At 35.8% G+C, this 24,907-nt stretch overlaps 1 protein-coding gene across 1 annotated transcript; it reads right to left on the reverse strand.

Moving 5' to 3' along the window:
• Positions 1-219: 219 nt before the first annotated feature.
• Positions 220-24,338, reverse strand: LOC123664094 (probable ubiquitin carboxyl-terminal hydrolase FAF-X). The gene is made up of 43 exons (XM_045598710.1): positions 24,233-24,338; positions 23,623-23,699; positions 23,385-23,514; positions 23,075-23,294; positions 22,815-22,970; positions 22,510-22,699; positions 22,030-22,185; positions 21,489-21,642; positions 20,135-20,286; positions 19,788-20,045; positions 19,576-19,674; positions 19,357-19,499; positions 18,100-18,320; positions 17,595-17,725; positions 17,300-17,496; positions 15,303-15,405; positions 14,301-14,466; positions 11,768-12,014; positions 11,541-11,691; positions 11,340-11,459; positions 11,132-11,263; positions 10,954-11,052; positions 10,727-10,875; positions 10,538-10,651; positions 10,342-10,450; positions 9,968-10,118; positions 9,718-9,848; positions 9,086-9,307; positions 8,640-8,801; positions 8,303-8,507; positions 7,960-8,127; positions 7,549-7,622; positions 7,365-7,477; positions 7,073-7,246; positions 6,846-6,987; positions 6,600-6,753; positions 5,784-5,928; positions 1,784-1,904; positions 1,496-1,632; positions 1,272-1,425; positions 1,078-1,187; positions 407-490; positions 220-329 (listed from the first exon to the last, which is right to left on the reverse strand). The coding sequence occupies exons 2-43, from the start codon at positions 23,662-23,664 to the stop codon at positions 224-226; spliced, it is 6,192 nt and encodes a 2,063-aa protein (XP_045454666.1). The 5' UTR covers positions 23,665-23,699; positions 24,233-24,338; the 3' UTR covers positions 220-223.
• Positions 24,339-24,907: the final 569 nt, after the last annotated feature.

Below are 24,907 nucleotides of genomic sequence, written 5' to 3' on the forward strand. Positions count from 1 at the left end.
AACATGTTACTAATTTTGTACTAAAACACAATTTATATATTATTTTTCAAAAGAGTAACTGCGGAGTTTCTTGCCAATTCTTCTCTGCAGAATCTACATTCCGAATCGGTGGTAGCTTTACTTTTACAAAAATAATAATTTATTTTTAAAGTTTTAACTAGTAAAATGACGATTCGAAAGTGCTCTTGGGGCCTTTTTGAATAAAGCTGGTTTTTGATTTTGACTAACCTGGTGGATCCTGAACTGAGAAATGTGCTAGAAATACTATAATTTTTGTAAACACCACCCTCACTTCGGCAATCGGACAGGACAGCAAATAGTCACATAATCTAAAACAAAAACTTACAATAGAACAACGTTCTTATTTATTTAAAATATTTATACAAAGTTATAATTTCATTCATACCTATGGGGATGCTTAAATAGGTCGGTCGCAAACCAAGCTCTAACTGCTTGAGAGCATCTTAGATGATGACAGAGAATATCATGCCTAAAAATAGAAAAACAGAATAAAAAGTATTCCTATAATAAATAAACAAGGAAAGAAAGACAAAGTCACAGTTTCACATTTAAAGTACTAAAAATATTATTCATAAATATTAAAGTACTAGCTGACCCGGCGAACTTCGTATCGCCTAACACAAACTTTATCGTATGGTATTAAAGTTCAAATTGACTTTTAAGTAGTATCACAAATCTTTTGTATGGGAGTATAGAAAAGTGTTGTTTTTAGACTTTTTCAGGAAATTTTAAATTTTTTTTTTAGAATTTTTCTCTCCGTAAGAACCACCCTCGTACTTCAAGGAATATTTTAAAAAAAGAATTAGCGAAATCGGTCCAACCGTTCTCGAGTTTTGCGCTTAGCAACACATTCAGCGACTCATTTTTATATTATAGAAGATTGTATGAAGAAAAGATAATTTTTAAACTATTTCTCTGATAGTATAAAAACACTGCAATATAAAATCCTAGTAATAGCATTAGATTTAACATAGGTAGTACAAATTACGTATACGTAATTCGGGAGTTACAAACGTCTGTATAATAAATTAAAGTACAAAATTAAAAAATAATTACCAGTCTGAAGGTGGACCACGCAATGTTTTTTTAGTGTGGAAACCAACTTGAAATAAGAATTTGGATGCTAACTGCACTGCTAACATTGACATTTCTTCATGTTCTGGACCCTAAAATATATTCAGGTTCCAAATTTACATTTCATAAAAATACTTACTAAGGACAAAACAGTATTGTAATTATCTTACCCATACCGCACTTTGCGAACCGGGTAGTACCTGAAGCCTCATGCAACAAAGTTTTTTCATAAAATTAAAATGTTCAAGACTAAATTGATCCTGATTATGTGAAAACGCAATATTACTACGTCGAACTGAGTTCCATATTGGTTTTGGTATGGCACTTTCTCTGTAATGGATAAAGAAAATCAGCAACTTAATAACAAGATTGCATAATATATTTTAGAAAAACAACTTACTTGAGAGTCATGTTTTGTAGAGATTTTTCAAGACCAGATGTTTCAATCGTATCCTTCCTTGTGTAAAAGAGCATGTAGGCATTCCACCATCGCTTCTGGCGTTTGTATGATACTCTTTTTATAGTGGAATCAAAAACCTAAAACATTGCAGACTGTTTTGAAATAAATTTACGTAAGAAAATATTAAACTCATATGTGTAAAATCTTTTTGTGCTGAATATACAGGTCATTAAAATATATTTTTTATAATAAACGGAAAAATAATTAATATTCAAATATAAATCGCACCTCGCCCATGTACTCTCCGCCAAAACACTGCGCTTTCATCTCATCGTCGTCGTGCATGGCGCACTCCGACACATCGCCGTCGTCCAGCTTCACCCAGCGACCCGTCTCGCTGCCGTTGTCTCTATACATGGAAAATAAAAATAGAACTATAGAATTCTAACATAGCCTTAGAACGGAAATCAATTCATTAGTGCAACTATATAAATATTATGACTAATCTCATACTCATACTGTGGATAGAATTCATGTTGTGTTTGTGATAGCCAAGTTCTTTTTAACCGACTTCCAAAAAAGGAGGAGGTTCTCAATTCGACACATTTGCCCGTGTGGATCGATTTCGACAAATTTTCTTTTAATCGAAAGGTTTTGTGTGCCAATTGGTCCCATTTAAATTTATTTGAGATCTAACAACTACTTTTCGAGTTATATCTAATAATGCGATTTTACTTGACGCTTTTTTCGTCGACCTACGTTGTATTATACCGCATAACTTTCTACTGGATGTACCGATTTTGATAATTCTTTTTTTGTTGGAAAGAGGATATCTGTAGTTTGGTATCATGATAAGGAAACCCGGATCTGATGATGGAATCCCAGAGAAATCGAGGGAAACTCTCGAAAAACCGCAATAACTTTTTACTGGGTGTATCGATTTTGTTAATTTTTGATTTAATCGAAAACTGATGTTTATCATGTGGTCACATATAAATTTTATCGAGATCTGATAACCACTCTTTGAGTAATCTTTGATAACGCGTAGTTATTTGACTATTTTTTCGTCGATCTACGTTGTATTACTCGTCGATGTAATTGAAGTCGGTTTTTTTTTTTCGTTTGCGAGCAAACACAATTATAGAACGTCAGTGATCATATACCGGGTGATTTTGAAAGCGTTTTGGAAACGAAAATTTTGAATTATTTATCAATAACAGAATCTATATATAACATTAATTTAATAATATATGTATTTTTTTTTCATCAAAGTCGATATTCATATCGTTTACAGATAAAAAGTGAGAACCGGTAGTAGCGCTACACGGTAGGTACATTCTAAAAATAGAAATACTATACGTTTTAATAGCGAGTCACAAAATCGTATTAGCCAATAAAAACAAAGCTACTGAGTTGCGCCGGAGTCGACCAATGACGGCGTTGCTCACTTGTCCTTGTAATCGTCGGCGTCCCGCGTCCCTGGCTTTCAGTCGGTCAGTAATACCATAACGGTTCATGCGTACACAAGGTCAAGGACATTTAAATTATTATTCGCCGGAGTTTGATGGCAGCAAGAGAATTCGATGTTAGCCAAAACTTCGTATGGAAGATATTACGTACACAAGGATTACACCCGTATCATTTTCGTAAGGCTCACGTAATAAACAACGCACCGGAAAGAATCGCCTTTTGCCAGTGGTTGTTAAATAATACAAACGCCAACATACTCTGGACGGACGAGTCACTGTTTACTCGAGTGGGACTATACAATGTGCACAATGAGCATTACTGGGCTCTAATTAACCCCCACTTGATACGAGAAAACCATCACCAGGATCGTTTCAGTGTGAACGTGTAGGCCGGTATTATTAACGACCAACTAATAGGGCCTATTTTTATTGAAGGTCATCTAACCGGCAATTCGTACTTAGAGATGTTAAGGAGAGTAATATCTGAGTTAGTAGACGATGTACCTGGACCGTGAGTTTAGTGATAGGTGGATAGGTCGAGGAGGGCCTGTGTCTTGGCCACCTGAAAGTCCTGACTTAACGCCCCTGGATTTTTTCTTGTGGTCGGAAATAAAAAGTTATACACGTCAGTCAATATGAAAGCTGTGATGATTTACGCATTGCGATAGTGGACGCTTTTGATAAAGTGAAAGGTGATAAAGACACATTATGAAAATTAAAAGAATTGTATTAAACGTGTTCGTTTGTGTATTGAACACAGCGGACTCCATTTTGAGCAGTTGCTTAGATACTGAGAAGTGTAAATAGTGTAAATAAACTGTTAATAGGTATGTAAGTTAATTATTCTGTAGATAGCTCCGATTTTTTAAATACGCCTGAAGTTTATACCTACAATCCGTTTATAAATTGATTTGTTGTGAAAAGAACAATCGTGGTTAATAATCGAAAAGAAGTTTAAATAAAATAGGTATTTCTGACGGTCCTAAGCCAGTGTAAAGTATGAAGGACAAACGAGTCTATCTACGTAAGTACTCGCTAGCTCGCGCCTATAGGTATACTTTTATCAACCGAAACGCGCACGGACGTGTTTCATTCATATAAAATAATGAATGAATGATCAGTGCCTTACTACTTTCCAAGTCGATCGAATAAAAATGAATATTAAAATTGAAACTTTTTTTTAGTCAACATTACAATTGATTTATCCATTTTTATATGTACTATAATCATCATTCCAAAGTAAAATATTTCGTTTCCAAAACGGTTATAAAATCACCGTGTATAATTAATAGGTTATTAAAATAGTCTGTATTTATTAGAAACCTTTATAACAAAACAGTAATTTATGTAAATAATTATAAAATCCCAATTTCATTTCTATTAACAACTTCTCCAAGTTATTGACAGAAGCAGCTCTTTCCCATGTATACACATTACGAGGGTGCGTTTTTAAGTTCGCGGAATGAAAGGGTTGGAGGGGGTTGATTAGGCTCATTAGGATCGTAACGTGTTTAGTGACTCATAATTAGTATTAATACGAGATTTCATTGTTATTAGACTATTAGTCTTTGAGCTATCGCCAACCAAGCAACATAATCAGGAGTGAAAGTGAAATATGGAAAAAATCGAATATCGTGCCGTTATAAAGTTCCTTACCAAGCAAGGAAAATCAGTTGCGACCATAATGGATGAGATGTCATCGGTTTACAGTGACTCTTGTCCAGGAAAACCATGGTGTACAAGTGGCACAGTTTGTTTTAAAAAGGAAGGGAATCCCTTGAAGACGGCCCGAGGCCGGGCAGGAGCATCGAGGTGACCACACCAGAACTTATCCAAAAAGTCGAAAAACTTGTACTCAACGATGCTCGACTAAAGAAGAAACAACTCGCAGAAATGGTTTGCGTATCCGATAGAACCATTTTTAAAATCCTGCACGATCATCTTGGCATGACTAAGGTCAGCGCAATATGGGTACCGAGAAGGGTCACGCCACCGCAAAAACAACAACGCGTAGAGTGTTCACGTGCATTTTTGGACCTCTGCAATGAAGACAAGGATGGTGTATTGAATCGAATTGTTAGTGGGGATGAAACTTGGGTTCATCATTATGATATTTTGAACCACCCCCCTACAGCCCAGATCTGGCCCCGAGTGATTATTACCTCTTTCCAAAAATTAGAAAAGAGCTGCAGGGTAAAAAATTTACCACCGATGATGAAGTTAAGTTTTAGCGTATTTTGAGGACAAAGACAAAACATTTTTTTATGAGGGTATAAATAAATTAATTGAAAGATTTGAAAAATGATGATCTATACAATTTTTCAAAGAAGCTGTCTAGACAAGACAATCGTGGGGGGTGTAGAAGGGTGAGACGCAGGTAGGCGAGCCCGAGTTGCATACACCGCTGCCGCCCGATTTAGTAGTCCACGACTCGACTTTTAGGCTTGACCCGTGTTTGTTTTAATTTGCAAGCAATTAAAATAGTTCGTACTATCTGTGCTGTGAGTGATTGCACATCGTCATCCCGCACAAATAGAGAACTGTGATTTCATCAATTAACGCACACGGCAGATAGGTAAATATACACCTATTTTTAATATTACTTTATACTTGTCGATTTTCTTTTGGAATGACGGTATGCTACGGGTTTATATTTTCCCCTAATCGAAGTAAAACACTACTATTACTAACTCTGGTCAAGTTAGAACTTTTAAGAAGCTCCTTTTTTCGGCTATAAATAGAGTTATGCTATACTAAACTGAAACACCGGTTGAACTAGCAGTGTCGGTTTGAATCAACTGGTATAGTGGCCAGCACACCTGAGCAGCACGTAGGAGTAGTAGTGGCCGCCGGACGCCTGGCCCGAGTGCACGACGATGCCGCTGAGCTGGTAGTGCGTCTCGGGCGTATGTTCGGCGCCCTCCCACAGCGACGCGTCGCCTTCCGCGCGCGCCAGTCCCCACGCTGTGTTGGCACCGAGAACGAGTTAAGGAATTTTACTGCAGCACTCTTTTCCTTACCCGAAAAACAAAGAGTTTACAGAGGATGTAATGAATGTACTATTCAGCGTATCATAAAATCAACTATTTTGTGAGATTAAAATAATCTTAATATTTAAATCTCGTAAAGATAGGCCGTGTATGTGGCAAATATCCACTCCGAGCGGGAATCAACCCCGCGACCGTCGATGTTTAGGCGCCGGTAACACGGTACACGCACCATTACACCAGAGCGGTCGAAAAAATTATTTTATAGATGAAAATTTTTTAGAGTAATATATGCTATTCCGGGATGCTGTGTGGCTATCTATGGCATTAAAGAATATAGCCACCCCCATCTTTTCCCGTGGGTGTCGTAAGAAGGGAAGGAACACAGTTCCACTTCCACCTTGGAAGTATTAAAGCTGCCCAATGGCGGGATAACCATCCAACTGCTGGCTTCAAAATACACAGGCCGAAAACGGGCAGTAGCGTCTTCGGTGCGACAAAGCCAGCCCTGCGACCACCAACTCCCCCCCACCGACCCCCTACCCAGCGTGGTGACTATGGGCAAAACCCATGAGTTCACGCCATTTTTGGCGCGAACTTTGGGAGGTATGATGAAAGATTGACTTGACAATTAAAAGTTTTAAATACCTGTATATGGTTCGACGTCTAACTCCCGAGGAAATTCAAAATAGTCATTAAATTTTATCGCACAAACTTTTTCGAAGTCGTATTCAAACCTCTTCAGTTGAATGACTAAAACGGGTGGCAGTTTGTTAAGACATAACCTCTTAACAGTTACAACCTACAAAATTACAAAATATACATGTTATATATCATTAGATATAAAAATATCCATCATTTAGATATAAAAATAAAGTCTACAAGATCACGTACTTTTTTGCTACATTTATCGCAGTAATATGCGTCAGCTCCTTCCAAAAGCTCTCCCCTGACATATGCTTCTAATGATTCTTGCAACCTTGACATATTTCTGATATCTAAGGAGACTACACTGAATGGTTCTTCTTTGCAATATCTAGACAAATAATTAAAAGATAAACATTAGTAAGCATTGTAATTATGGAACGCAGACAAGTTAACGAGAAGTTAATTATAGTTACCTGTGAGGACAACCTTTACAGATTTTTTGATCGGAATAGGTTCCACCCATAGTTTTTGCCATTAGCTGTTCTTGACCTAAAGATTTTAGTGCTTCATCCAAGGACTCCACTAATGACATAAAGAATTCGACGGCATCTTGCTGTTCACGCAAATTAACTGGTTCTCCTTGGAGTCTAAAAATATGTTTTAATTGTGATAAAAAATATTTTTTTTTAAATTTTCTAAGGACTTCGTATAGGATTCAAAGTATTTCATTTACTGATTACATAGTAAAGGTTTTATTTATCTTACCTAAAATGCGCCCACAATCCTCTCGGTACGTAATACTGAAGTTTACTAAAATGCAAATGTGCAAATATCGCCTGAACTTGCTTCAAAATAGTGATGTTATAATCGTTGTTATTCTGAAACAACATCATCGAATACAATTACGCGTATTACATAAATCCTAAAATCTCGTGTACACTATACATACCTCTATGTTGTTTTCCATGATGGTATGATGATGGGATTCTCCCGAAAAATCTTCATTCGGGTCGGTCGCAGCACCTTTAATATAAGTTCGCAATAGTTAAATTATTATGAATATTGAATAAAGATAATTAAATCTTCAGAGATTAAAATTTTGTTGAATGGTTAGCCATAATTAAAAAAAAAATTGTTACTTTACTGTACTATAATTAAGAATCCCACTGTTGGATGGTTACAACTTCAACAACAACACACAACAAATCCACTATGACTGAGCTATTATGCGCTGATTATTTTTGCCAGGGAAGATGAGAGGCTACAAAACCAGACGGACAGAATGCATAGAAATTAGAAACATGGATGCGTCTAAATCGCGCCACGGGGATCTCTTGTACATAAAGTGAGGCACACGCACCTTGCACGGCGAGCAGCACGTCGCGCACGGCGCGCACGCAGTACAGCTGCTGCAGCACGGAGTTCATGTAGCACGTGGCGCCCGCGTTCTTCAGACCCACCAGCCCGGCCGGCGGCCGCGGGCCCACGCACGGCATGTACTCCCACTCCGTCAAGCCCATGCTCTTATCTACACGAATACGACACTGCGGGTGACTAATGAATATTTACTGATATAGAAGAAGAAAATAACAGTTTTAATAAAACCTAATTTTATTTCAAACGCGATAATACTAAAACTAAATAAATTTATTGATCCGATAATATGTAACTTAAAAAAAAAAGAACGTAAGTTGTGCACCAACCACTGTAGAACATCTGGTCGAGCAGGTCGGCGAGCGCGGCCATGTTGGCCACGCAGCCGGCCACGAGCGCCAGCAGCAGGTCCGTGGCGGCGGCGGCGGCGCCCGGCGTGCGGCACAGCGGCGCCGCGCGCTCCTGCTCCGCGCCCTCCGCGCCCATGCGGCACCACGCCCACGAGTACGGCCACAGGAACTCCGTCGTCACCTCCTAGCATGCGAAATCGTAACAATATTGTGCTCAGTAAAATCATTGATGGAATAGAATATTAAATAATCGTATATATTTTATATAGTTATTGATAAGAATATATCATTAAAAGGAATAAATAATATTTCTTACCTTTATGAGACCCGAATCCGGGTGATCTGGGTGTGCACCGTACTGGTATTTCACTTGGGCGGGCACATGAGTAAATAATTCTTTCGTTAAGTTAAGGTGACCCTCGAGCAAAGTGTCATCCAGCGTCGAAGGATCGGAACGCACGGCTCGGAGCCACTCGACCTTGTAATCGAAATGTAAATAATTAGTAGCAGTTGCACGTTGGAGCAGTTCGTAGGGACTTCACTTTCTGCCTACCCACACGTTTCGGGTTCGATTCCCGGGTGGAATATTCATATTTATTTATGTATATGTATTTAAAAAAAATGATATATCAGTCGATCGTTACCTACAGCATAACGGTGTGTAATACTAAAAAATATGTTAAAGATATTTATTTATAAAGTGAATTTAGCAATCTAGAAGGGAAAACGAACGGTGTCGCCGTAGAGCACGGGCGCGAATACCTCGATCCTCAGGTCGTCCAGGGTGCGCGAGGTGGGCCCGGCGAGCGCCACGAGGCGGCACAGCAGCTGCATGATCTGCTGCGCGTGGCGCGCGTGCGCGGTGAGGCGCGGCGAGGCCGCGGCGCCGCCCGCGCCGCCCAGCGCCGCCAGCGCGCCGCGCGCGCCGCCGCCGCCGCCCCACGCGCACATCGCCAGCAGCTGCTCCGCGCACGACACGCGCACCTGCACGCGCACGAATTATTCTAGAATATGTGCTGCAGTGCTCATGCTCACTCCTCACAAACATCCGTATGACAGATAGAAATTGTCGTGTACGGGAATCGAACCCGCGACCGCTAGCGCAACCGCCACGCAACCGCCAGCGCCATAAGACAGAACTGTGTCCGTTTCGCTACCGCATCGTTAACGTATCGTAGTGTGCGGACCGATCTTTTACAATAACGCCGAGTTGCACGAAACAAAATTAAAAATTAAGTAGATTAAACTAATTTAATCACAACAATTTCATACAATTCTTGCGATTAAATTAGTTTAATCACTACTTAAATTTTAATTTCTTTTCGTGCAACTCGGCGTAAGACTTTTACTAATGCAATGAGTCGAGGGTTTTTAATAGTTTCTGGAATATCAACCTGGGGATTCGGGCAATCGATCATTAAGTACAGCGCCGTGTCTTGCCACCAAGACTCGTGGAGGAGAGATTCTAGATGTCCTCCGCCTAGAGCCATGCATATCGTGACGACTTCCATGCATTCCCGCACCACTGTAAAAGTTAATATTTTAGACACGCACACATATATTAAGAAAGTACCCGAACGCATTCGAGTACACTGTAAAACGAAAGATCTCAAAAGGGCAAAAAGAGAACAGTGGAGAACTCACGTATGACGTCGTCGGAGTGCACGAGGCCGCCGCGGTCGGGCTGCGCCACGGAGTGCGCCAGCGCGTACAGCGCGCGCACGCTGGCGGCCGTGGGCACGCGCCACCACACCAGCGACGACACCGAGTCGCTGTCCTCGCCGCTCGACACCATCTGCGGGACGCGTGCCGGACTATCTCACTTTCGTACTGATTCCATTAATAAATAATTGGTCAAAGCTGTGTTACAAGATATCTTAACGCAAGTAGACTTAAAGTATATAAAGAATTTAAAAAATTAAGCAAAAAAATTGTTTTAAATGCACAACTATACAAGTACTCATGTACATAATAGGTTTTTGAAAATAAAAATTAATCATATACTCATTTGTAATCACCTGTTCACCTAAAGTATTAGCCAGTTTTTCTGATATAGCTTTTACAATTAGCTCACAGTTATGATTGGGAACCGTCTGCAAAGCCTCTCTTAATATTGTAACATCCATGCTGAAAACAAAGTTAAAAATATAATTAGAACATAAGAATTGAAAACAAATCTATCAAATCAAAAGTGATAGGGTGTAGTTATCTTACCGAAATTCTTTATCAACAGAAGTATCAGAACCATCAGGCGCAAGGATTTCAAAAAGATGTCCTAAAGTGTACAGCGCTAATTTTGCTAATCGTACAAGAGCTAAATAACCGACCCTGTAAAGTATATTGTTAATAAGTAAAAACAAATATAGATTTTTATTACACAAATTTTTAAATGGTTAATGGTACCTTCGGGTGTGAGGCGCTGCATCTTTTAAGAATTCACTATCAGATAAGCACTGGACTAATAAGGGAGCCTTCTTCACGCACGCTAACTGAAAACTGCGGTTGCGTTCTAGTCTCGTATCCGATGACGGCATTACCATGCTGTATAACACCTGTACGAGAAATCCAGTTATTCACTTATAACTTTAATCAAGTTAGATATGAAATTGAACAACAAAATATTTACAGACCTCTACATTGTATGCAACAGTAGGTGGAGCAGGTCCATACAACATATCTCTTAATTTAGTATCATCTCGACTCAGTAGAGCTTCTGTTAATTTCTCCATCTAAAAATACCCAAGTTATATGCTATCCATTAAAACGTTTGCTTCACAACGAATTATATGTAATACAAATATAACCCACCGTTTGTTTATGACTAGGACAAATTTGTGACAAGAGATGTGCCGCTTCAGTTAACTGAGCATGTCCTTTCGTAATACCAACATGCTCCAAATCTAATATAAATGGAAGATACCACGAGCCTTGCGCAAATAGCTGTAAAAAATAAAAGGGTTAATACACATAAAAAAGACGAGGGGGGAAAAAACAATAAATTTTGCAATATACTAACGACTCCCGGCAATGCATGTTCAGGTGTGGGCGGCAGCGGCGGAGACGACGTGCTCGAATCACTGCTCGATTCATTTGAAGACCCACAACCACCACTACCACAGACTTGCCCATCATATACCTGACAAATAAATTAATGTCGTAGTCTCAAATTCATATACAATTGTTTGTAGCATTAAACACCCGAATTGCAGAACAGTACCTTAGCAACAATCACAGTTTTGTCTCGTAGAGGTATTTGGGACAGTATTTTACGGTCATAACTTGTGTCCAAAAGTTCTCCATTTACGTACAATTCTAACTTATTTATATACATTTCTAATTTAATATTACTATCAGATGCACATTTTAACCTGCAAGAAATATGCTTTTGAATTAGTTTTATGTTATCTACAATTTAAATAATAAAATCAAAAATATTTTTTTTACCTTCTCTGAACTGCAGCCCGTAATGTATGTAATGTTTCGTTTGAGTGTGAGAATAGTTCAGTATCTTCAATTTGTCTTTGGCCCGTTTGAAAGTTAAATCTTACTATAATAGTACATTGTCTGCCTCTACCCGATCTATAAATTGGAAGAATTTGTCGCTCGGCGGTAAATCTTCTATCACATTCGTTTATATATTCCTGTATGGCACGAATTACTCTACACATCCTTGTACAACATTCTACGGCGTCTATAAAATAAAAGTCTTAATTAAAACTAATAATAAGTAGAATAAAAGAATTAACGGAATATCTGTTTCATCATTTCAGCCTAATACAGTTCACTGCTGGATATAGGCCTCCATAAGTTCTTTGAACTTAAAAAGCCGACCGATGGCGGGATAACCATTCAACAGCTTGCTTTCAAATACGCTGGCCGAAGACGGGCAGCAGCGTCTTCGGTGCGACAAAACTACCCCTCACCAACCCGCCTGCCCAGCGTAGTGACTATGAGCAAGACAGATGAGTTCACGTCATTTTTGGCGCGAGTTTATGGAGGTCTATATCTGTTTGATCATAATAAATTATATACATTCATATATAAATAACTGTTCGCTTGCGAACGAAAAAAAGCCTACTTCAATTACATCGAAAAGTAATAGGTACAGCCAGTGGCGTAGCATACCTGGGGCCTTGTATTAAAATTAGTTGGGGGGCCAAATGAAGGATAAAGATTTCTCACTAAAGAAACAAAAATGCTTGCATTAAATTAATAAATATTTATTGATTATAAGTAGTAACTTCATCCTAAAATGGACAACAGTGACAAGTCTTCCTAAGTATTAATAGTGACAAGTTCCTGTTCCATCGATGTTCTTAGGTATTTTTTTAACAGTTTTAGTTTTGAAAAACTTCCTTCAGTTGTCGCGGTTGTAACTGAAAGGGTCAAGAATAGAAAGCAAGCTTTATTACCTCCGGAAAACTGGATGCAAGGCTATTGAATTTTATCGGCAATAACTCCACGAGTTTATTAAAGGAATGAATTTTTTGAACTTTAGATTTTAAGCTAATTTAAAGAGCTTGTAGCTACAAGTTGAAAGTTATTACGCATGAGCTTCAGCAATAGATGCGGGGGATCCTTCGCTCCAGCCTGCAAGGCTAATAATAGATGCGGGGGATTTACAGGCGCATAACCTGAAGAAGAGATTTAACGCTGCCTTCAGTTCTTAAAAAAAAGCAAATCGCTAGGGCAAAGTTCAAACACTTTAGCAGAATTGGCGAAAGACTATTGGGCTCTCCAAATTTAACCCGTGCCTTTTGGTTTCTTGCCAAAGCGGTAACTTCTTTTACTTCACTTCTATCATTGTGCGAATCTGACGGCTCTCTGGCACATTCACTCTTTTTGCGTCGAATTCAACTCTTGACGACTAGGGGAAAGCATCGAGCATTCCACGGTGAGAGTACGCGATCCGTAATGTGCGCTTAGAGCAAAGTGCCGTTCGTCGTGTTCTGCATTCCCTCGACGTCAAAAAGTCCAGTGATTCTGATGGTATCCACACCACTTGGATGCATGGTTTGCAATCAATATGCGAGCTTCGTGCGCATTATTTTCGCGTACATGCAAACTGTGGAATGACCTTCCCCAATGAGGTTTCCCTGAACGCTATAATTTGAGGGTTATCAACCGTCGAGTGTAAACATCTTTTTTTCTAAAGGCCATGTGCGACGGTAGCCGTTAAAAATCAGATGGCTTCGTCTACTCGTCCACCCCTATTGTTATAAAAAAAGATTAATTAATTGTTCATAATGATTAACTGAATTCCGCAATTAACGATGCACGATGTTATCAACTTTTAGGCGCACGCTTAAATCGGAAAAAAGAGGATTTCATTTTTTACTATTGTCATTTCTGAAGTGAAAACTTTATAGGCACGTATGACAGTTGTTTTAAATGTTTTTTTTCCCAGCAAGCACGAGATTAAGTGACACCCTGGATAACATTTTACTAATTTTTGCTTACACACGTTAGGAGCTCCTGTAGATAGGGGGGCCCCGTATCACTGATACGGCGGTAGCTACGCCCCTGGGTACAGCATAGTAGATGAAAAAATTATCAAGTAAATATACATTAATAAAGATTATTAAAAACTACTCATCAGATCCTGATCAAATTGAAATGGGACCATATGACAAACAACACTTTTCGAATAAAAAACGAATTATCGAAATCAGTCAACACAGTAAAAAGTTATGGGGTATAATTCAAGGTAGATCGACGAAAAAATATTCAAGTATAAAAATATGTGTTAGTGATAACTTAAAAAAGTAACTGCCAGATCTCATCATTTCAGCCTATTACAGGTCACCGCTGGACATAGGCCTCCACAAGTTCGCGCCAAAAATGGTTGAAATCATGTGTCAGATCTCAATCTTATCGTATATATTTAAAAGAAACTAATGAGTAATATTCCAAAAAATAATAATAATAGTGCGGTAATCTGCGCGGCTGTGCGGCCGGTGCAGACACCGGTACGCACCGCCCCCGTCCATCTCCCGCTGCAGGCGCTGCGTGCGCGCGCAGCAGTGCGTCAGGAAGGCCTCGTGGTGCTGCGCCGGCGACAGCTGCGGGCCCGTGCACGTGCACACCTCGCGCAGCAGCTCCGTGCCCCGAGCTGAGATCTCGTCATCGCACTCCGTTATCACCTACAAATCCATTGAATATGAATAGCACATAATATACTTACTATGATTGATTCTCTCCAATTTCTATCAAATGAGAAGTAAGGTATATTAAAGTAGCAATATTTTACACTATAAGGTGACAATTTTGTAAACAAGTTGAATGTGGTGCTGCAGTTTTTCTTATATATTTTTCTACAATTCTGTACTGTAATTATAACCTTCGTGCATCTTTGAGTTTTAAAATTGGGTTTAAAGAAAAATATATTATAAAGAAAGTACATAATACTCAAATACTGTTTGTAAATCTATCTTCTGGAACCAAGTGATAGTATAAAGTTGTCTTTATATATATAATACCCTATATACCCTATAATATGGTACCTCTTCAAAAAAAAAAAATTATATATATAATACAACGTAGGTAGGCGAAAAAATAGTCAAGTTAATACGCATTATCAAAGATTTTAAATGTGACCAAATGATAAACATCGGCTTTCGATTAAATTAAAAATTATTAAAATCGGTACACACAGTATAAAGTTATGCGGATTTTCGAGAGTTTCCCTCGATTTCTCTGGGATCCCATCATCAGATTCTGGTTTTCTTATCATGGTGCCAAACTAGGGATATCTCCTTTCCAACAAAAAGAATTATCAAAATTGGTTCATAAACGACAGAGTTATCCCCGAACATACATAGTATATATATATACACGGTCGAATTTTGAAGTCGGTTAACTAATAAAGTATGTAAGCAATGAATGTATTCAGATAGATATTGGACTAATATATTTGTTAATTTACATATGATGCTACAATGATCTAAAAATGTGAAATAAGGTTCAACCTTATACTTACCCTCCATAAATAATCTAATCCTATGAGATCAGCATCATTTAATAAAAAACTACGTCGCTTTACTTTAAGTTTACCTTCTTTAGAGTTAACTGCTTTAAAAAATCTGAAACACAATTTGTATTTTAAAATGTTTGCATTTAAAAGTTAGATATTTTATAATGTGAACTATGTTCTTTATAATATGTATATTCCGTTTTTTTGGAAGAGTCTTATTTGGTAAACAAACCCCTGTCAATCGTAATTCGTTTTTTCCGCATTTATCACTCACTTTCACAACACATTAGTTTACGGACACTTGTAAAACTCCATTTACTATTTATTTCACTAAAAACAAATATTAATTTATCATTTTAAACACATAAAAACTACTAAAATACGAATTCCGAGAAAACAGATAACTAATATTTTCGAATAGGACATTTCAATATCTTTTTTTCAAAGGCAAATAGGGATGTGGTCATAATATTTCTAGAGGTGAATGAGTATAAGTAAATGAACAGCATGAGCGATAAATATAGGCCATGTTCTTTAACTATATTTTAAATTTTCACGAATTATAATTTGTTAAATAATGTTACCGTAAAGCGATTTGTTATTAATTTGTTTTTTGTTATTATTTTTTTTTTTTTTGTTTTTTTTTTTATGTTTAATGCAAAATAATGCTTACAAAATACTGCAAATGTCAATCTTTTATGGTTAAAGTGTTCATTGTAAAAGTTTTACTTCATATTATGACTATTTCTGAATATCAATTTCACCCTGAACATTTTTAATGCTATCCTATATAAAATAAAAGTCTACCACACAGCAATGGCATAAAAGTTTACTGTAGTTCACAGTAAAAATTTTTGAGACTTAGGATTACCCAATGAGAGCTTCGTGGAGAGCAATGTTATTAGTCCTTTTTTTAGATGTTAGAGAGAGTGTGCCGCCGGCGCAAGGTTTTTTATTTCTAGTAAATACAAATAATGTGACAATATTATTATTAATAATAATAATAATCTTTTATCTACACTAATGTTGTAACATTCTACTTATGTTTCCAATACTTGACTTATAATTACTACTGTTATAGCGCAGACTACAAAACACTCAATTTAAGCAATTTCACATGATGGTATAATATCCACATCGATATCGTAAAATCTCATTATAACATCGCGCCCATGCGCGCAGCTGCGCTCTCATTGGTTAGATTTTAATGGCGGCAAAATCACTGTGACAATACACGTACGCGTGAATTTAATTTAATAAATTAAAAGTTAAAAATGGATAGCGACGATGATATTTGTACGCCTCCGGATATTCTAGAATTGGCAACAAAATTAACTCACAATCTTTTGCCAAAAAAATCTAGAAAATTATATGAAAAAGAATATAATAACTTATTCCGACTCCGTCTACGAGCTCTACTGCTTGCCCCGCGACCGCTACAGCTGCTGGATCAATAATTAACATTAACTTTCAAAATTGTACCATCCAAAATTTTAACAATTATTATAAATAAACTATTGTCAGCTTTTACTCTTGTTGTTTGATTAATTGCATTAGTGAAGATAAAGTAGTGTATGCAACTGCATATAACACGGGTATTAAAACACTCGTTACTATACTCACACTCGTGTTTTAATACCCTTCATTATATGACAGTTGCATAAACTACTATTATACTCGATGCTCGATTAATATTTTTTTTTTTTTTTCGTAATTCTGTACCTGTACTAATTCTTAGCAAAATATTCAATATATTATTAGGTTTTGAAATAATTTTAGCAATACGTTAGTGTTAAATATTTAAACATAAAATGAATTTTATATTCGTCTATGGCTTATTAATATTGTTCATTCATTTGCTCTTTGTGTCACTTTACTATACTAACAATATTACTCTATTGTCTGTGGTCGGAAGTACGCCATATTTGTTTACTATTTAAGACTATTCCAAAAAAATAGAAAAAAAAAAAAATATATATATATATATATATATTTACTTTTACCTTTCAAAGCACTTTATTCCAGAATGAGTCAATAAATTAGGCGGCAGTGTCATTATATTTCGACGAAAAAAATGCAAATTAATATTAGGATCTAAATCAGGTTCCTCTCCCATTAGTTTACTAAACCATCGAAAGCAAGCTTCACGATCTCCCAAATGAGCCGGTCTTTCAGCTAAACATATCCAAATTTGTTTTGCCTGAAACAAATATTAAAGTATTTTAGCAATCAATGATAAGAATCCACCGTCCACGTCCACCAACGTCATCAAATTAATTTAAACAATAACATATTTACTTGCTCAGCACAAAGCCATAGTTGTCCATCCTTAAGAAGAAATCGAAGGAAGCTTAATCGTTCATGAACTTGCGCCGCATGAGGGTACCTTCCATCAGGTAGCCAATTTTCCCAATCTATTTCATTCTCTTCTGTCAAAAAAATAAATAAATGTAAATAGTAATTTCAAAACATAGCTTAATCTTCAGTGCTATTTGTTTTCTGCGTGTTTATTTTGTCCTATCAATCGAAATCGAGATCGAGATAATAGTGCTAAGCTTGTAATGGTCGACTCGTTTATATATAGCATAGCTTAACTATTGAATTTCTTGCTGTTTGTTCTCAGCAGAATCTTTCTTCCTGAATCAGTGGTAGCTTCAAATTAAGTATGATTAAAAAACAAAAGAATATTATAACCTCAGCACAGTGATGATTCAAGTATTTTTGCAGCCAACTTGAATCTGATCGATTTAATGTTATTCGGAGTTATCAGTAACTTAGAGGGTAAGCGTAAGTGAGAACACACCTGCCAGCTTGGTGCGCACCGCGTCCATGTAGTGCGTGAGCGAGTCGGTGACGAGGATGACGAGCGAGTGCTGCGTCTGCAGGCGGTCGATGAGCTCCTGGCGCGTCACGTGCGGCCGCACGGCCGAGCCCGCGCCCGCCTCGTACAGGCAGCAGATCTCGCGCATCATCTTCAGCGCCGGCAGCACCCAGCGGTCGTTGCTCTTCAGCTCCTCGACGCACCTTCACATACACCATACATTCATATTTTTTTTCGATGTACAGGAAAGCAAGATATCCCGCTCAAAGAGTTGATGCAGCCCTTCTGGGGAAGTACCACAACCTTACAGAAGATCATAGCTAAATAACATTGCTCTCAAATATAAAAATATGTCAACACTAGCGCTGTCATACGCAATTAGAAAGGAATTTATAAACAGATGCAACGATCGCGCCACCTAGCACATCGTTCGATAGTCATCTACCCTCATTTATTATATTACTCGAGTTATTCTGACGTGTATAAAACGAACAGTGCAACCGCCGCTAAGGCAGTCTTGGCTCTGGCTTGGCACGATACACTTGTTGTATCCTGCTAGTAGCTTAACCTAGACTCATTTGATAATTAATTTGTGCATACGAATTAATTGTTACATATTATGGCGGATAACTAGAGCAGTGAAGGTGAGCGTTGATACGTATCTCAAAGGGGGCCTCCTTAAACCTACACCTGGGTCGCAAGTCCTAGGCACTGCTCTGAGTTACTCCCTTCGCCACACGATAGACTCGATCGGAACTCCGAAGAGCGTGCACGCATACACGTAATCAAATAAAATAAAATAGTGATATGTTTCTGTGGTGAGTTGTGTGGTCAGAGCTCTTAGGACGCGTCAGGGGTAGGGTCAGCAACGCAATTGCGATGCTTCGCAAGGGTCTATAGACTACGGCAATTGCTGAGCATCAGGTGAGCTGTACGCTTGTTTGCCTACCTATTTGTATAAGAAAAAAATGTGCAAAGTGAACCACTTTAACGATACATTATTATGTCAATAATTCCGCGATACTTCCATACAACTTTTCATGCCACCTTTCAACCATTGCATCCCTTTTTCAAATTAAAGGTTTGATTTCTCGGGCTCTAGACTATCTGTGTACAAAATTTCATTCAAATCGGTTCAGTAGTTTTGGCGTGAAAGTGCCACAGACAGACGGAAAAGTTACTTTTGCATTTATAATATTAGTAAAGATTACTATAATGATAAAGTGTAAAAATACATACTTATCAAGCCACAAAGTTTTTTGAGCATCTCGCTCCTGACTGCAACTATAGTCCAGTATTTTTATGAGATTTGCCAGTGCTACGTCCATGATTTCTGTGCAAACTTCGTCCGAGTGTGCTAAATTCCAAAACAGTACCAAGACCTATTATAGAGAAAAACATCAAAATAAGGCATTTTATAATTTACAAAAAGTAAAATTAACTTAAATATTTCCATACTTTATTTGCCATTACACCATCCTTGTCATCTTCTGCAAGTCTTCTAATAACTTCTAATAATTTATCACTTTGTTTCTTAGTTGATGTTGCCCAACTTGCCTGAAAAAGTTCAGTTTATATTAAAAAAAACATTTGTTACTTCTTTGCAATTAAAATATCAATAAAATGAAATCATATAACAAAAGTAACAATTATAGACCAAACTACTATACCTTAAAACAATCAAACAGGTGGTCTAGCTGGTCAGGTGTGAAATCCCACGCGAGCTTTGCGAGCAGGTCATGAAGATTCTTAACGATCGCCTCATGTTTGCCATGTTGAGCTCTCCATATTGCATCCAAATCTTCCCGTGTTAAGGAATTTTCTTTGATCATAAATCTTAACATTTTTTCTAATCGGTCAACATATTGAGGCTGATGAAGAGAATCCCTTAACACAATGTCTACTACTTTATTTTCTCTAATCCAGTTCTAAAAAACAAAAATTAATACCTCAAATATAATACAGAGTCAAAAAATATAAATAGCAATATAAAGTAGGAAAGTATACCACAACATACCGTAATGACAGCCGGTGTGAGCCACTCTGTTTTAGGTTGATGTGAAATTATACCAATTAATTGATTTATTTCATTTAAAGCTGACATTTTTCCATTGAATGACGACATTTGTAATAGCCGCAGAATCATCTTCAGCCGAAACATTTCTAAAGCTGTAATTATAAAATATAAACACCTTTTAAAACAAAAAAATTAATGACAAAAAATATTCTTCCACTTAAAAAAAATACAGACTATACTAAAAAAATACATACTGACAAACATAGAACTTCCTTATTTTGAAGTTGGCTAAATACATGGAAATTGAAAGTTTGAATTTTACCATAGATCAAAAATCAAAGTGGTCCTCTTAATAAATACTACTTAAACTGCATTAAAACAACTGAACACATGATAGTAGAGTCAAGAAATAATGTCACACTTTCTTTCTTCTTTTATTTAATAATTGAAAAACATGTAATTTTGAGTAGTCAAATAGATTTAATTTAAGTTTAATTACTTACACACACCATAACTTAAATTTCAAACTTTTACCTTGACAATGTAATATTAACACATACAAACAACAATTAACAATATTGTAAGATTATAACGAAAATAAAAACATGCATAAAAAGCTGAAATGGCGTTTCTTTGTGCGATGATGTTTGAAGCATGATTACAGACAATGTAGCAGCTCAGGGGAGATAACAAGATTGCGCCCCTTAGCAGCTACAGGGTCTGCAACCAGCTTCTGCTCTGAAGTAAGGTCTCCAACCACGTTCACTTACCCTTAACTTACAAAAAACTAACATGTCTATAGATATATTATGATTTAATCTCTGTGCTGAAATAAATGTTAATGATCAACACTGACAAAATAATGTGACACAAATTATTACCAAGTGTGAAATTCAAACATTCAAATAAAAACTTTAATTAACAAATTTTTAAATAATTTTAAATTCTTTACCAAATATGTACTATCAATTCTCAAGTTTAAGAAATATGAAGTATGACATAAAACAATTTAAACACAAATATAACATACACAATAATGAAATTATGTAATGATAAACAAAGTTATCTTTTCAACATAATAAATACTTTAGTTTATATTCATTAAACAATTGGATACCACCACATATCATGTAATTTCCTTTTAAAAAATGTGAATATTTTTTTTAATTAATAATTTTAGTTACTAATATTAAACCTAAGAAAAAAAAAGTTTTTAAACCAAGTAAAACAATTTAACGAAAAGTTATACAACCTTATAATAAGAAAACAGTTTACAGTATATATAAATATTAAAATTTGATAAAAATTCAATTCAATTAGAAATTCAACCTAAAATAATAAAAAACATACATACACTTCAATAAGCTGTTATGTTGTGGAGTTTTAACAGAAACACACTTGCAAGCTCTAATTAAACATGATACTGTGTCTGTTTTATTTTCACTGCCGCGGGCTTCCCTTTTTAATTCATCATCTGTTAAACTTTCAAGCAACGTTGGAATGCATTCCTAATTGAAAACAAAATTAACTTTAATGTACTTATTTGCAAATAAATAAATTAAAAACATTATTACACTTTTTGCTGTTTATTTAAAAAAAAAATATGATCTTTTGAAAGCTTAAAAAATTTTCAAAAATACAAATGAATACAAGTTTTAAAAAGTGACAAATATGCCTTATATACCAATTGCTATATATCTATTTCACATATTAATTATTATATTAAAATCATGTCTTCTTGTTCAGTTTGACAGTAGCAGATATCAGATAAAAAATAAACTTTATCAAATAAATGTAAGTATCTTAAAATGTAAACAAATATCTTCTCGTTTATAATGATCTCATCTTCTAGGACTATGTTTTAAGTTTGTATAAGTTATTAGTTAAAAACTTACCAGCACAGGTAAGAGGTAAACAGTAACAGTATGTGGAGTAAGTAGATCATGGCAAAGGCCTAAGGGACGTAATAATTGCCATACAGCAGCTAAGCGTGTTTCTCCAGTTGTAGACTGCTCTAATGAGGATGGTTGTTCATTTCTTGTTAATGAGTTCTGCAAAAAAAAAAATCCTATATTAATTAAACTCTGTTGAAATCATTTTGTATGACTTTTTCATAATTTATTTTAGTTTTATCGGGCCTTCATTTTACCTTTACCTTAATTCCTAGCATTATCCCTACTCATGATATGCGTAACAACACACACACGTAACCTAGTCCTTAATACAAGTTGTTACAAATGAGAGTTGAGACAGGTATATTTTGATAATATACATTAAGTTTACCATTACTGCCTGAAGATTCTTTTTATTTGTTTTTAATGTGGTGCATATTCCATAATATGTATTTCATATTTATAACATTTTAAAGTACATACCTCCATACTTTCTGTTGTAGAAATAATACTTTCAGTTACATTTGATTTACTTTCTTCATTTTCTTTTTCCATTACTTCACTTAAAACTTTTTCTTCACTAATGATAGAAGATGTCAAATCAGATTTTTTAAAGCCCATAATAGATTCAAATCGTTCCCTTAGCTTAACAAAACCTCCCGCTTGGCCAAATCTAAAAATCAAATTTAATATACTTTGAAGTGTAACAAATATATTCTAAACCAAACTTAAATTTAGTCAAATACAATTGTTGATAATTCTCATGAATTTCTTTTTCTATTACTTACACATTAATAAGATGAACCAGCCAACCTCGTGGGGTCCGGTGATCTTGTGATTTAGCAAACACTTCTGGCTCCTGTGCTGAACCTTGCCCAGAAGTTGTTGAAACATTTGCAACTGATAAACCTTCACATGATCTTGATGCATTAAATGTATGAAATCTAAAAAATAATCATAATAAATTTCTTTGATCTATGAGATTGTACATGAAGTTTTACTCAGTAAATAATATTAAGTTACAAAGAAAGGTATTGAAAATTAGTACTTGTTGTTCGGATTAAATGCCATGTAGAGTAGATGTAAGAATCTAGGATCATCCAACTTCATAGCACATAACTTGACCAACTTCTCACAGTTTGATCGCACACATTGTTGAATGTTATTCTTCCAAGAAGATACTGCATCATCAGTTAATATTTTTGTAAATGATACCGTTAAAGCATCACTATAAAATCTTTGACATGCAGGATTGTTTAGATCCTCTCCTACAAAAATAATTATATCATTAAGGAAAAACAACTGTTTAATATGTAATAATAATTATTTATATAATTTAAAAAAATTTAAGAGCAAACCTTTAGAAGCTAGCTCAGTGGAAGCTATTAAAAGAGCTTCTAATTCCTGTTCAGGTAAAACAGGCACGACCCAACGAGGATGTGAGATTTTTTCTTCTAGTGCTTTTAATTTTGCCTCAGGGAACGCCATCTAAAATAGTAATTTTGAACAGTTTAGAATAAGGCATTAATAAAATAACTAAAATTGTGTCAACATTGTCATTCATGTAGGAATATAGGAAGATATTATATCACTTACGTCCCCGGGCATCTGATCTTGTTCCTTCATTGATATTGTCATTATTATAACATATCTCTAATCATTTCCCCTTTTTCCTTAAACAAAATATTCTAAGTTACACATTTTTAATCGAGTAATAAAAATAAACAATGTAAAAGATAATGTTTTTTATTTCACAATATTCTTGTAAGTACTCATAAGACAAACTTTAACAAACGTAATAAAAAACAAGCAGTAAATCCCAATTTAAGATACAAGCATGATTTGAACTAAACTTTCGCCTATCACCACAAAAAGAGTAAATTACACCCTTTCTATATTAATATTAGCGGTATAGAATACACATAATCAATATATTAACATCGTCAGTATGCGCATCGCTTTATACAAAAAAGATTAAAGGTGGCAAAGAAATATAAATAGATAGTATCATTTTGTGAAATAGATGTCTAATATAAATTAACTCAAGATATTAAGTAAAAAATAATATTACTGATCAGCCGGCGAGACAAAATGGCGTCATTGTACTAAACAAGATTGGCGATAAGAAAATTTAAAGAAAATATTTTAGGATATTGAAAACTGTATAAACATAAAATGCTAATATTATTACTTCAGATCGATTTACCTTATCCTTGTACTGGAATTACTGTAAAATATTTAAAATCACAAATAAGCACTACACTTTGACGTAATAACGAAAATAGATGATATATTTATAAGGTTTGTTATGGTTATGGTTGATGTATCGTATTTCGTTTAAAGGGAACTTAAAGAATGAATAAAATAATTTTAATTTTTTTAAAGTTTTAGTAACAAAAATATATCAATAAAAATTAGTTTAGATTTTCAGTCAAAAATAAAAGATCTTAAGACCAAATGGCTTTCAACGTAAGATCGGAGATGCACTTAAGCTTAAAATTTAAATGATTAATATCTATATAGTCTAAGTCTTAATGGATAAAAATTAAATAAGTATCTTCTTTAGTATGTTAAAGAAAACAATTGCCTGGAAAATTATTGACCAGGCTAAATTATATTCAGCAACCGCTATTCAAACTAGACTTTTAACAGGCAACCTTATGTCAATGTATTTGCATTGAATTATGAAACAGCGCTCATATGATGTAAGATTTATATATTAAACTCGTGGGTGAGAGTATCTAGAAGTCTAGAACAATATAGATCATCATTGACCATAGTCCGTCTATTGCAGACGATTTAGACAGTGTCAGACAGACACTGTGTCGCCTAGGACACTCTTCAGGAAAACGCAGAGTTGCCTAAGCTCTGCGCCACCCCC

This window comes from Melitaea cinxia, chromosome 2 (assembly GCF_905220565.1).
Source record: "Melitaea cinxia chromosome 2, ilMelCinx1.1, whole genome shotgun sequence".
Taxonomy (NCBI): domain Eukaryota; kingdom Metazoa; phylum Arthropoda; class Insecta; order Lepidoptera; family Nymphalidae; genus Melitaea; species Melitaea cinxia.

What these genes read in the sequence shown, in the direction of transcription:
- LOC123664094 (XM_045598710.1), bottom strand. Translation starts at nt 23,664, where the DNA reads ATGACAATATCAATGAAGGAACAAGATCAGATGCCCGGGGAC. An exon ending in AAAACTTTGTGGCTTGATAA is followed by an intron (nt 18,321 to 19,356) that starts GTATGTATTTTT and finishes GTGTATGTGAAG; the next exon opens with GTGCGTCGAGGAGCTGAAGA. An exon ending in TCGATTGCCCGAATCCCCAG is followed by an intron (nt 9,308 to 9,717) that starts GTTGATATTCCA and finishes GTGCGCGTGCAG; the next exon opens with GTGCGCGTGTCGTGCGCGGA.